The 14,139-nt window shown below is 42.2% G+C and overlaps 1 protein-coding gene across 2 annotated transcripts in view; it reads right to left on the bottom strand.

Annotated features, from left to right (window-relative positions):
* llgl2 (LLGL scribble cell polarity complex component 2) overlaps positions 1 to 14,139 on the bottom strand; it is an 85,262-nt gene that overhangs the window by 11,359 nt on the left and 59,764 nt on the right. For both annotated transcript variants that reach the window (XM_055654027.1, XM_055654028.1), the window contains exons 11-16: positions 12,059 to 12,276; positions 10,799 to 10,866; positions 8,737 to 8,890; positions 6,929 to 7,033; positions 5,471 to 5,763; positions 1,199 to 1,352 (exon numbers count right to left, since the gene is read on the bottom strand). In XM_055654027.1, the coding sequence (XP_055510002.1) occupies positions 1,199 to 1,352; positions 5,471 to 5,763; positions 6,929 to 7,033; positions 8,737 to 8,890; positions 10,799 to 10,866; positions 12,059 to 12,276 (992 nt within the window). The remainder of the gene's footprint in view (positions 1 to 1,198; positions 1,353 to 5,470; positions 5,764 to 6,928; positions 7,034 to 8,736; positions 8,891 to 10,798; positions 10,867 to 12,058; positions 12,277 to 14,139) is intronic.

Genomic DNA, 14,139 nt, shown 5'->3' with positions numbered 1-14,139 from the left:
TGAAACATAAATCTTAGAGATTGACAGGGTTACATTAAGTGTGTAATTAAGGGTTACATTAACTATGTCAGACAGAATGAGAGATTCTTTACCCTAGAGGCCTATAGATGCCGGACATTTAGATAGAATTAAGTCTGAAATTGGTATTCAAGGAACTAAGGGGATCAAGAGATAATGGAGATAATCAGCCCATCAAGTCTATACTAGTTCTCAGAGCAATTCTATTCTCCCCTTATCTCCCTGTAGCCAGTTCTCAATCAATCAGCTCCACCTTGATATGGAATGGGGTGAGAAGTTGGATGCTGGATAACAAAACTGAGGCCTATGGAATTAAAAGGGTCACTGACGGAACAGATAGGAAATGTGTTAAATGACAGGACAAATGCTCGAAGCAAACAACGTTATGCCAGCACATTGGCGTTTCAGATTTTCTGCATTCGTCCTTTGCTCATTCATCTTGTCAAGTCTGATCAATTGCAATTTTTATATTTTCAAAATAAACTTAATTCATAATAAAAAATATTTAATGAAACTGTGAACCATTCTTAATACATTCGTATCTATACATTCAATATTGCTAGGGTTATACCAAGTAGTCTTAGCACCTCCCTTCTCCCCTCACATACGGCACCATCAGATGCAAGACTCATCAGCCTATCTCCCACCTCTTAATCTTCACCCCTTCTCTGCAACTCTTCACAGCTCATGACCATGGATGGGAAACATTTAATGCACAGTTACTGCCCGATTAGTATTTCCAGAATGTTGTATTATTTCAATTTTATTTTATTAAACCAAGATCGTAAACCATTGATTTTTTCCCCCCACCACACCGGGGATGCTTAATGCTAATTCAAAATAGATAGATTTTTAGTGGTAATCAAGAAACAGAAGGAAAAGTGTACGTAAGATACAAAACAGGCTCTGATATTGAATGGAACAGGATTCAACAGCGTTACAGATTATTCCTTTTATTTATGGCGCACCCTTGTTACAGGGTGAGGTTTACATTGAAGTGGTGCACATTTAACAGAGCATCAAATGCAGCATCTCCTCTCATCCCAGCACAAACGTACTCCCGTGCCATTGCAACCCCTCGCATACTAAGCACATCCCAAATACACAACCCTCTTGTTCCCTCAGATACATGCACATCTTCCACCCTCAAGCCCAATCAAACATGCAGACCTCATCTAACCTTAGCTGCACCATTCCCTGGCACGGTTCGTTTCCTTCCAGACACTCTAGTCCCCCGGATCCGACGGAAGGACTGTCGCAGTGATTTCTTAATCGACTTTACTCGTGACAGGGGCCCTTCAAGTGCCAATTGGTCACTGGGGTGCAATGTACATCTACGTGTTCGAAGGTTGCACATGGAGGGAGATTTAAAAAAAAAAAAAAAAAGAGAATTAGGTTAGATCAATCAGTAATCCACTGGCAGCAGACTGCACACCAAACCAAAGTATCTGAAACTCTTTAATGGCAAGTATAAGTATATGTGAGATTTTTATTGCATTTGCATTGAAATGCTTTGCATTATGGTAAGGAAATAGGATCCACAGTATTCCTAATGCATGTCTAATTATTACATTATCAGTCCCCAGTAAAAAATGAAGAAATTTAACTTTAGGGCATGGTCCACATTCTTCAAAGGGATGCATATTTTTCCATTTCCCCCCCCCATACTCAAACTAATACAGCTTATATGGATTACCATAGACATTGATCAGGTTGTACAGAATAAGCTTTCAAAAATGGGATCTTATTAAACTGAGGATAAAATGGCCATGTTAGGCAGAAGACAGGAGGCTTAATATGTACTCAAATTGGAAGCAAATGGCTGGTAATACAGCTCAAAAATTATGCTGCAGCTTCAACTATTTATCCATTTAATTAATAAATAGCCAAATATTACAATTTGCTGTTGTTAAAAGATTTGAGATAGTTGTGGTAGCATACATGCAACCAAAACAATATTGATAGACTAAATGAACAGTTTTCACTACAGTTCAGTGCAAGGTCATCCAGTTTGGATCAATAAACAAATCCGAGTATTATTTAAATGCCAAATGCAACAGGACCTCAAGGATATTTAGCAATTCACATCTATTAATCATTGAAAAAAAAAGGCAATTGGAATATTAGTCTTTATACCAGTCCTCTGGAAGTTACAAACGGAGGAAGATTTTCTACAGTTCTGCTGAGACCTGGTTATAACATGCTTGCTGTATCCAGTTCTGACTAATGCAGTCTATTTGTCTTACAAAGAGTACAATGTACGTTTACCCGAATGATCTCAGGGCTGTTTATTATGGGGGAAGATTACACAAACTAGCGTTGCGTTCCACAGAACATAGAGTGGTAAGAACTTTGATTAACATTCCTTGGGATTTAGAATGAGAGCCCAAATATTCACTAGATGTCAGAAAGTAGAACATAGAACTGGCGTGAATGGGTTAATTGATAGTCTGTGTGGACTCAGTGGGCCAAAGGCCCCAATTCCATGCTGTATATCTAAACTAAACTGTTGCACATAGTGGTCAGGATGGCAATCTTTCTCACAGACAAAGGCTCAAATAATAATTTTAAGTGAGGTTGATAGGATTTTGGTAGACAAGTTGCCAGGATAAGTGGCCTTAATGTCACCAAATACCAGAAAGTGCTGAATGGGTCATCTTTGTTCGATTTCCTTAAACAAAGGAACACGGGAATAGGCCATCAGGTCCTTTAAACCTGTCCTGCCATTCAATATGATCCTGGCTGGTCTACCCCATGGGCCCCAGCTATGCCTGCCTCTTTGTAGGGTACGTTGAACAATCCTTGTTCGAGACTTACCAGGGCCCTATCCCCGACCTCTACTTCCGCTACATCGACAATTGCATTGGTGCTACCTCCTGCACCCACACACAACTCACTGACTTCATTCCACTAACTTCCATCCAGCACTCAAACACACCTGGACCATTTCCGACACTTCCCTACCATTTCTTGACCTCACTATCTCCATCGCAGGGGATAGACTTCTGACCGACATCCACTATAAACACTCTGACTCCCATGGCTATCTAGACTACACTTCCTCCCACCCTGCTTCCTGTAAGGACTCCATCCCCTACGCCCAATTCCTCCGTCTACGCCGCATCTACTCCCAGGATGAGGTATTCCACACCAGGGCATCAGAAATGTCCTAATTCTTCAGAGAACAGGGGTTCCCCTCCTCCACTATAGATGAGGCTTGCACTAGGATCTCTTCAATACCCCGTAACACTGCTCTCTCTCCTCATCCCCCCCCCCACTCGTAACAAGGGTAGAGTCCCCCTGGTCCTCACCTTCCACCCTACCAGCCGTCACGTACAACAAATAGTCCTCCGTCATTTTCGCCACCTCCAACGTGACCCCTCTCCTCCCAGCACTTTTGTCTGCCATCTATTCATTTCCATGTTAATTCCGAATCCATCCCTTATTCAAAGGTTTATTTGTCCTTAAAGTAGCATTGTTACAAATTCCTGCCATCAGTGGCGCTCTTGATCTGCTCACTGCCTGTACGTGCGACTCGAGAGGCTGTGGGGGTGGGGTTAGTAAAATGCAGGTTTTTTAATTGGTTGGCAGGGAAGGATTTCCTCATAAAACAAGCTTATGAAGAAATTACGTTCTGTGATCCCGTTCGCACTTTTAAAAAAAAAACTTTGTTTAACTATTGAATCGCTGGCTGAAAATCATCAGATTAAAATCACAGATCACAAGTTCAGGACAAAGCTAAATATATGTTCTGTCAGACATTTATTTAACATCTTGCCTAGTTTTTTGGTGTAATTTCATTTTAATCTGATGATGCGAAATATGTTATTTAGGCCCCGATATCGGTCGTGTTCTGCCTCACTGTGTGCAAAATCATGGTGGCGGCCACAATCCGATCTGTGTCTTAATCCACAAACACCCACTCTCAAGATAATCAAATTCATTATTATTTGCACAATCTAAATGATCTATATTTTGTGTTATTGTCTATCCATGATCAATATTTTCATACTAAATATCTGACTAAAAACTTACACAGTACATAGTTTTTAATCAGATATTTAGTATGAAAATATTGATAATGAATAGACAATTACACAAAATATAGATAAATTAGATGTTCTTCTGACATGATTGTGCAAAAAAATGATTTTGATTATCTTGAGAGTGGATGTTTGTAGATTTTGAACACGTCTGTGCAAAACAGCCCTTGCCTGCTGCAGTGTTATAAACCAACAAAGTAAAATTTATCGGAATTAAACATTCAATTCCTTTGATTTGGCATAGAAATTCATGACAAAGTGAGATTTCAAAATCATGTTATATTGGGAATTCGTGTGTGAATGGGATCAGGTTGTTATTTGGATACTTTGGCTATTTAAAAATGTATTTTTAGCCTTTTCTTAAGAATGGGATAGATGTTTAGATGTAATAATTGAATTTAGATGAATTTAATTGATTTGATGACTGATGAATATTAATTTTTTTTGGGTAATTACTATTTGTTTTAATGTTACAATAATATTAAAGTTCTGATCATGAGAAAATCACATTTTTGAATTTAAGGCAGTCTGGGTGTTTATTACTATTTCCGTCACAACGGTCAATTTTGTAATTAGCTACTTAATTAGGTAATTAACAAATTATATACTTTAATTTCAGGACATCCAAGTAAGATGTATCATATTTGCTTCAGAATGCTTCAATCTATAATAACTGAAAATTTCATTCAGTTCTCTTAGTGTTTAAGAAAGTTATGGGCTTATGTCAATTGACAGTCCTCGATAACAGCTTTTGTGTTAAGTTAATGGAAAGGCAATAGGGAACAAGATGCTAATTTCCAAGTAGGAAAATGACCATAACCTTCTTAATACTGAAGATATGAAAGTGAAGTAGGTATCAAATTAAAGTTCTATTTATGCTTTATCTTATGGGATAAATTACAGGCTTGATTTTTAAAATCTCAACATTTTGTGACATTCTTACCTAAAGTACCTGCAATGAACTACCCTCCACAACCCTCAAGATTGGAGAATTCATGAAAATTAACACATTCTCCAAGAAGAAATGTTTAAATACGAGTTTTGCTTAATGCTCAAATATCAGGGAGAACGTACAAATCCCGTACAGACAGCACCCTTAGTCAAGATCGAACCCGGGTCTCTGGCACTAAGGCAGCAACTTCCCTGCTGCACCACAGTGCCGCCCCAAACTGTGACCCCTCATTTCTGATGCTCCATTTGTGCAGACATTTCAATATCTACCCTATTATGCCCTCTTAGGATCGTATATATTTCAATAATATCACCACTCATTGTTCTTAACTCCAAAGGATACAGATGCAATTTGTTTGGCTGCCCATGATAGGGCAGAAATTATCCCAGAAATTAGCCATGTATTCTCGCACACGTACCTATAACAAAACTACAGCAATACCATTTCTTGAACTGACCTGACCATGACAGAACGTTTTTGCTGATAGTCATAAAGGCCAAAGCCATGGCTCGTGCCAAAAGTCACCAGCTTCCATTCCGTATGCAGGGCAAGTGAAGTGACAACAGCGGGGGGCTGACACTGCACCAGTGCAAAGGGCTGGAAGCCAGCTGGAAAGTGAACCAAGTCTTCATGTGGATTCAATCGCTCGTGACCTTTCCACTTGAACGTGTCCTGATCCTGCAAAATGTCAACGAGAGTGCAGACCACCGTCTGATCAACAGCCTCATCGTTCAACTCCATGACCAAAACCTGCCAGAGGAAATCAAGGTCATTATTGGCACAGGAAAAAGCCACTTCCACAACAACATCCTGAACTGAAACTGCATAAACAGATACTGGGAGATACTTGCTACATCTCTGCATGGTACAGGAGTTGACATACTGAAGGCTTGGAGCAAGAGGGGCTTCAGTTTAGGAACTTGGATAAGCCACCTTTGTGAACTTTGTTATCAAGCAGGCCAGGAACTAATTAAATACAGTAGTAAGAGATGTGGCAGGACGAAGCAGAACCAGTGCCAAGGTCAGACTGTGTTCACACCGGTGGATGATGAAGTACAAACAATTAAAGTAAAGATAGTAGCTTCATGCAGATAACCACAAATAACAGTCATAACAGAGGTAAGGCTATTGGGAATCATCTTAAGGCTAAAAGAGAAAGATAGAAATAGACAGGAAAATCAGTAGTAAAATACGTTTCTAGGGATTTAATTAAACATGAATAAAGGGATCTGAAATAGGAGAGAATCGTCTCATTGCAAATTTTGAATGCGCAGATAAAGGCACAAAGTTTGATAACAATAGGCATCATCCAAGTTTCACAGTGGATATGCAAGCACGGAGCTGCAGGGAGGAATGAACTAAAAGAGTCTGTGCAAACAAGGATTTTGGGCTAGACTGGAGCATGAACCCAGTACCCGCCCAGAAGAGAGAGGGCATCAAGTTTTGAATTTAATGCAAGTTGCTAATCTTGCCAGATCAATTCATGCCAGTAATGGATTGTGTCATGGGAGGCAGCAAGTGCTTGTCTGCTGCTCTACGAGTAAACTATTGTTCAACTCAATTGTCTGTTTCCCAATATAATTTAACTACCAAGTCCAGACTCAAGTAGTGGGGCAGAGGAAAATTAGGAAGTATCAGGAAATCAGCTGAATTCCCCGTTTAATATATAGCAATTTTGGAGTTATTACAATTTTTGAAAATTTACCACATCACTAATTGTCAAGATAATTATCATGTAGCAATTATCAGTTGGCGTCTCCAGCAATGTTGCCATGTATTTCACACAGGAGGGTCCCTGGCAGAATCACAATTTACAGGCGATTTCCAACTATCATTTCTCAGTGGATTCACTGGAGAAGTTTTCAAATATTCTACTCAAACAAGGTTGGAGATACAAAAATCAATCAGCACTCACTTGTCCTGCGGTGCCAGCTACCGCCAAATGGCTGCTGTACTTGCACAGGTGAATCTTCTGGATCCCCAATCTGGGATCATCACTGTATGGATCAAAGCAGCCAACCTGTAAGAACAAACAAGACATCTGATCATCTCTACTGCAAAGAACATGAAAATCCCCCCAGACCGGGAGTGGCCCAACATCAGCACAGCTACCCTTGGGTGCCTTATTGTCTGAAACACTAATACTAACGCGGGGGGAGACATTTTGTATTCATCATAACCTCAAACCTGGCCCAATGTTTAGGTCACAGTGATGCCAGCCCTTCCATATACACCTGAGATCAGGTAAGCAACTCAAAACACAGAGATATCAACCATATCATGTTGCTCGCATGCTAAACACTTAGTCCCAAAGTGGACCGATCCATTTGAGCCCAGCCAGAGTAACGAGAATATGTGGACAAAGGAAACAACCCAAGGTTGCCCTCGAAGCCTCTCTGGAACAAGTGCAACATTCCCATTGACCCTTCGGAATTTTGTCAAAATTGAGCAGCAGCAACTTGGGCATCTCAAGCATTGACAACCCCGAGACCATGTGTCAGGAGACCAGCATAAACAGAAGCAACATACCAGTTTGCTGCTCCTTAGGTGGTCTGTCAGGATCTAGGATGACTTCCACTGTCTGATAAAGCCGACGTGATACCTGCAGATTTTGCCACAGGTGGGACATGTGGTGCTTGACAGGATGGGTGGATAACCTGAGATGATGCTTCTCCTCCATTGTTCAAGCCTGGCACTTGTGTGCCCCCGAAGGGACACAAGAACCTCAGCAACATCCCATAAGCTTCCCCTCGTCAAGCAGTCATGGGTCAGAGACCTCTCAACTAGTTGAGGACACAGAGGCCTCAGGAACATCCACAAATACACTCAGTGATGCTCCACCACAGCAGCACCATGCCCAGCAGCAGATTTACACACCAGAAGTTCCCACAAATGCACTCATTCAGCCCAGAGTACCTGCCAGCTGTCAGAGCAATCCCATTACCAAAAAATTCCCTCTAAATCACCTCTTTCATGCCCATGAACTTTCATCCTGCAGGCATAGGGGATAACCTATAGACGTCAATTAACCTACAATCAGCATCCCTTTGAGGTGTGGGGAGAAACCAAAGTACCTGGGGGGAAACCAGTGCGGTTGTAGCGAGAACGTGCAAACACGATCAAACAGCATTCCAGTCATTGGAATTGTGAGTCCACATCTCCTTTTGCTGTCTCACTGCTCCACTACAAATGAATAGATAATCTGTATTGGTGTTGATCACTTCTGAAGCAATGCCAAAGGATGCCTATGTCTTTGCTGAGGGATAAGGCAGTAATTAGTTTAACATCATAGAACTGGTGCACGATAATTGGGAACTTGAATCAGTGCCCAAATGCACGAATGTGAGCAGAATGCAATCCATGCTAAACAGCAGTCAGAATGGTGCTTCAACTTTGCATAATTCCCACATTGAGACTAAATGAGGATGGTGCGATTGAGGAACACTGATTAAACTAGGAAAGATTTGGCCACCACTTCATATTTGGTTTGTGCATCCAAAACAAACAGGATGGCAAAACTATACTACCCAAACTCCCGACATATGCCATCCAGCTTCTTGCGGCTGTTTCAATGTGCAGGCCTGTGCTTTTCCCGAATCCCACCTGGATTTCACTGATGGACAATGACTGATTTGCAGAATAACTAACAGAACATCAAAAACCGTTGCTGTTGACCTTACTTACAGATACTCCACATTTCAACGCTAACGCACAGCCATGTACCTTCCTCAGGGGTGGCCACTCATCCTCCGCAGATTGATTTAGGTTGTCGTTGTGATCGGCGTCCGTGACAAATACATTGACTGTGCTGAGTTTATACAGAGGCTTCAGACACACTCCTGATGCATCCCAGAAACGGATTGTTCCATCTTCATGTCTACAGAGGAGCAAGTGACAACATAAGCTGTGATATAGGACCTGATAATCATAGAGGGAAATCCATCCCAATCTGTTCTGTGGGTTTTGATTACTGGGAACTGTAACATTGCCTTGGGGGGACAATATAATAATAATTACCAGCTAGGTATAAACATATTAACCATCAGTTCAAGAGTTGTGACATTCATGCCTTACCCTGGACTGCCGACAGACAGGAATGTCTGAACATAGCCCTCTTCCAAAATATTCTAGAGTCAAGGCGCCAATCTAAAGTATGTTTCATGCCCATAGGAAAAATAACACACAGCAGGTCGGAGACTACTTAGCAACTAAATCTATTTTCTCGGCAAAAGCGACAGGTGCTCAGACACACTATCACCATGTGACATACGAGTTTGGGAGAACACTCATTTTTTTTTCTTTCACTCAATAATAATAAAAAGCTTAGAGGTTCTTCGAGTTTGGTTTTGCACATCTATATTACTAAAAGTCTGATCTTGACCGCTTTTGGCCCACTGTGCTGCGATTTCCGAGAGAACGCAGCCACCCAGGCCGTCATTTTTGGCCACGTCGCTCAGAGCCCACATCTGCCTTCCTGGACCAGAGGAATTTTCCCATCGATGAAAAATCAGAGAAATATGAATTTTTAAAAAATTCACCATTCTCTCTGCTGCCCCTGCTGGAGGGAGGGGAAGGGACTATAAAACCAGGAAGTGGTGTGCCTCAATCAGTCTCTGCAAGATGGAGGTCACGTCTCTCTGAGCTCTGAATAACACTGAACACATGTCTACTCAACTGTGAGTGCCCTTAATGTGGTTTGAAAATGAAAACATGGTTGGTTTGAAGTAAAAAGGGTTGGTTTGAAGTAAAAAGGCACTCTCTCTCCCCTCCACTTTCTCCCCTCCACTCTCTCCTCTCCCCTCTCTCCCCACCTTCCCCCCCACTGACCCACCCTCCATCTTCTCCTCCCCTCCATCCCCTCTGCCTCTTGCCCCACTCTCTCTGTCTCTGCCTGTCTCTGCCCCTTCTCTCTGTATCCCCGCCCCCCCCTCTCTAGATGTGACTGCAAGTTGGGGGGCATGCATCAGTAGATAGGGTGGTTATGGGGTAAAAGGAGCAAATTAATAATATTAATATATCAAGGGGGGTAATTAGCGTGTGTCGGTGGGGGGGGGGGGGGGGGGGGGGGACAGTTAGTGTGTGTGACACTGCATGCCGCCCCCCCCCCCCCACAACCGCAGGTTGGGGGAACAGACCCAACGGTCTGCACTTGGTCTAGTTCACTATATTATTAAGAGAATACAAACAGCCTGGTGAAAATGTCAGGTCCTGGTCAATGCACTGGCTCCTCATTACTTGGAGCTCAGCCCAGCTCTGCAATATAGTAGAGAATAATGTTGGTTGGGGCTGCTGCCTTTTACACAAGGTGCTGTGTTATGGGCGGACATGCCTGCTCCTGTAGAATGTGAATGATCTTATGGAAATAGCTACAGAAGTCCATCCACTCTCATTATTCCCTCACCCAAAATCTTCAGGTTCAATCCTGCCCTCCTATGCCATCAGTGTGGAGTCTGTACATTCTCCGTGACCGTGTGGGTTTCCTCCCAAATTCCAAAGACATGTGGGTTAGTAGGTTAATTGGTCACAGTAAATTGTCCCGAGGGTGTAGCTGAGTGGTGGAATATGTGTGGATGGTAGATGGTGATATGGAAAGGATGAATGGTAGGATGGGCGTTTGATGGCTGGCATGAACTTGGTGGGCAGAATCTGCCCTGCCACGTCTCTCTATGCCAGTAACTGAGCTTCCAAATAATTCACTAGACAGGGAACTTCAGCAAAAGAGACCTGGGCACAGACACACAGCATGGCTCAATCCTGCTGAAGACACTTGATAGCCAGTCCTTACCCTGTGAGGAGGAGGTCTCTTTGTAAAGGTTCAGGAGCAGTGCTGTAGCCACCATCGATAGGCCATGGCTGTGGGAACAACGTTACCAGTCACTTCAAACAGAAACTAGTAGCAATCATTCAATCATTCAATTATTCGACTCACACATGAAAATTAGAGAACAAACAATTTCAGTGCCTGCCGTGATCCCCTGACCAGCAGAGGGCTCTTTGCCCAGATTTCCAGGGACTGATGCCTGTGGTGTAAGATGGCAAACAGTGGGCATGTTGGAGAGTTGGTGTGAGGGAGAAAGTAAGAGAAGCAGAACACATACCTCCCTTTAGATATGTCCAGCAAATTAATTCCATGAACATAGAGTTTGATCCTACATAAACCTGGGACCACCAAACCAACCATTTCACCTCCACAATACCCCCAGCACCATCCTAAATTAGCATTAAACCCTGGTCTCACGTACCATCCCCACACGCATCAGGGCCACACGCAACTCCTTCTCATCCCTTCCACAATCTTCATCTTCTCTGGCCCATTTGTTCTACTGCCAGACACCAAACCCCACAGCACAAGCCCCTTTCCACAATCTCTTCCACAGGCAAATGCTCTGCGGCTTCTCAATAATCCCAGATCTTCACACAGCCACTCCAACTTGGATTATTGAAAATTTAATCCAAACCTTTGCACTGAACCAGTGTTAATTATAAAGGGAATATGAGCCCTGCCTGTGTACAGATGTGGATGAGCAGTAAACTTTATAAATGTAACATCCATAGAAATATTATGCTACATTCCCTCCACCTGTAATGCAGTGAGGTAAGTTACAGGGTCAGACTCTACAAAGCACTTCAGAATATTGAGCTGCAAAACATAGGTTATTAACCAGAGGTTATTCAAACATTTGTCATCCGTTTCAATTACATCCCGACTCTACTGCACTAGTTGATCCTAATTTTTTGCCCAAGGATTTTGGTCCCTTCCTCTCCAACAACTATGAGAGCCTCTGGTTTTCTGCCTCACCTATACTATGGTTTAATTTTAAGAACTTCGATAACATTCTCTACTTAGCCAATTCCAATGCACGATCTTAGTTTGTTCCGCCTCTTTATCTGCAAAGACCAAAGGATGTATTGTGCATCTTCAGCAGGAAGATTCAGCTAAATGACCATGGAAGAGCTGTCCTTTCTTAAGGCACAAGTTATCAGTCCCTCCTCTTTCTTACAAACCCCCTTTCCTCTAGTGCCCAAAGGGTAAAGTACAAGGTACCTTGCTGGAGTAGTGGGTCATCTGCTTGCTGCCTGCAGCGATGATTCTCTCCCATAGTTTAATGGGGATGTTGGAGACATGGTGGGAGCAGGTGATAGCCGAACAGTGGAGAGGTATCAGGTATGGGGATTGGATAACTGGCCATGAAGGAGTCTTCAAGTCAATGGCTACCAGTTCCTCCTCTGCTAGAACCACCAGAGCACTTGGGTCATCGCAATCTAGGAAAAACAAAATGGGGATTTCAAAGAATGCAGCATGTCCTCACAACATTAATAAGAGCAGTGGGCCCAAAGGAAACATCACCACCCTCCACATGTACATAAGTTAACACCATTGGACACAGCAACTAAAGAGTTAAAATCACTACCAGCCAATTCTGTAAACACAGCTTAGGGAAAGTTGGACATTAATTCTGGGAACATTTGGGCAAAGGTTCATCAAACCACACCTTCCAATTCAAAGTATCAATGACTGAATTGTAGGGATAATTAACGCCTGCATTTGGAATGAAGTCAGAACACAGAGAGCATTCTCAGTGGCCCCGAGGCTTGCAACTACAGCATCTTAGTGGGTTATTTCAGTACCATCCTTCACCTATTCACTTTGTTAATTAAATCAATTATTCCAGTATTACAAGGAGAGCAATTTTGGCACAATCAGATAATTTAAGATTTTCAAAAACTCAGATTTCAACCTGAACATTCAAACGCACTACATTTAAAGATAAATTAATTCAATTAAACCACAAGTCGGTTTGACCAAGGGGGTAAAATTGAGCTTTAAAACTATTTGGTTTCACATGAACAATTGCTAATAGCAATTTTTAAGCACACATTGATAGTGCAAAAATTTACCTACTCTTGAGAAATCGCTTTCTTTAATTAACCACACAAAGACTATTCAGGAGAATTAACTTTGCCGCCTTGCCCGCTTGTGATAAATAAAAGCACAATGAACAAAGAAAGATACCAAGCCCTAGAAAGGATCCCACAGCTGGTTCATCTCGTGATCTGTCTGGGAATTGGAAACTATTGCTAGAGATAAGTAACACTATAATTATGCTGAAGGGGAGAAACTTAAAAGAGATCAAGGAACTGTGGACCATCCAAGGCAGCAACAAATGTAAGACATCACTAAGTAACTCTTGGCATGAGATTTCCTCAGTAACCATTACCATCAACTTGGGAATCTATTTGACTGCTTCAGAGGGAGCGAGAAGGACACACTTGTGTCATATGAATCCGATTGAGGTTTTTTTTAAAGAAAAAACACAAAGGTTGATGAGGGCAAAGCAGTAGATGTTGCCTATATGGATTTCAGCAAAGCATTTGATAAGGTTTCATCACATGACATTCAGGGAGAGCTTTGCAACTGGATAGAGAATTGCTATAGAAAGGAGCAGCGGTGATGATGGAAGGTTGTTTCTTGGAGTGGAGGCCTGAGACTAATGGTGTGCTTCAGGGATTGGTGCTGTTTGTAACTTCTATCGATGATTTGGTTAAGAATGTAAAGGTATGAATAGCAAGTTTGCAGATGATACTAAAATGGGTGATATTGTAGATGGCAAAGATTTTGACCAGTTGGGCAAATGGGCTGAGAAATGATTCATGGTTTAATACAGATAAATGCGAGGTATTGCATTTTGGAATATCAAAAGAGGGCAAAACCTGTGAATGGCAGGGCCATGGGGAGTGTTGCAGAGCAGCGATCAGCAACGTAGGCACAAAATTCTCTGAAAGTGGCATCACAGGGAGAAATGATGGGCAGGAAGGCTTTTGCTGCATTGGCCTTCAACAATCAGGGAATTCAGTATGGAGGTTGGAGCGTAATGTTTTGGTTGTACAAGATGTTGGCGAGGCGGGTGTAGAGGGTTCAGTTTTGTCATCATGCTATAGGAAGGATGTTGTTAAACTGAAAAGATTTACACGGGTGTTGCCAAAACCCAAGGGCCAGAACTATAGGGAGAGGTTAAGCAGGCTATAACAAGTACTATAACAACATTGAAAAACCATTCGGACAGGTACATCGATGAGAAAGGTTTAGAGGGATCTGGGCCAAAAAGCGGGCAACTAGTGTAACTG

The sequence above is a fragment of the Leucoraja erinacea genome, chromosome 23 (assembly GCF_028641065.1).
Source record: "Leucoraja erinacea ecotype New England chromosome 23, Leri_hhj_1, whole genome shotgun sequence".
Taxonomy (NCBI): domain Eukaryota; kingdom Metazoa; phylum Chordata; class Chondrichthyes; order Rajiformes; family Rajidae; genus Leucoraja; species Leucoraja erinaceus.
The sequence above is the reverse complement of the archived record's forward strand: the minus strand, read 5'-3'. Positions and strand labels throughout refer to the sequence as shown.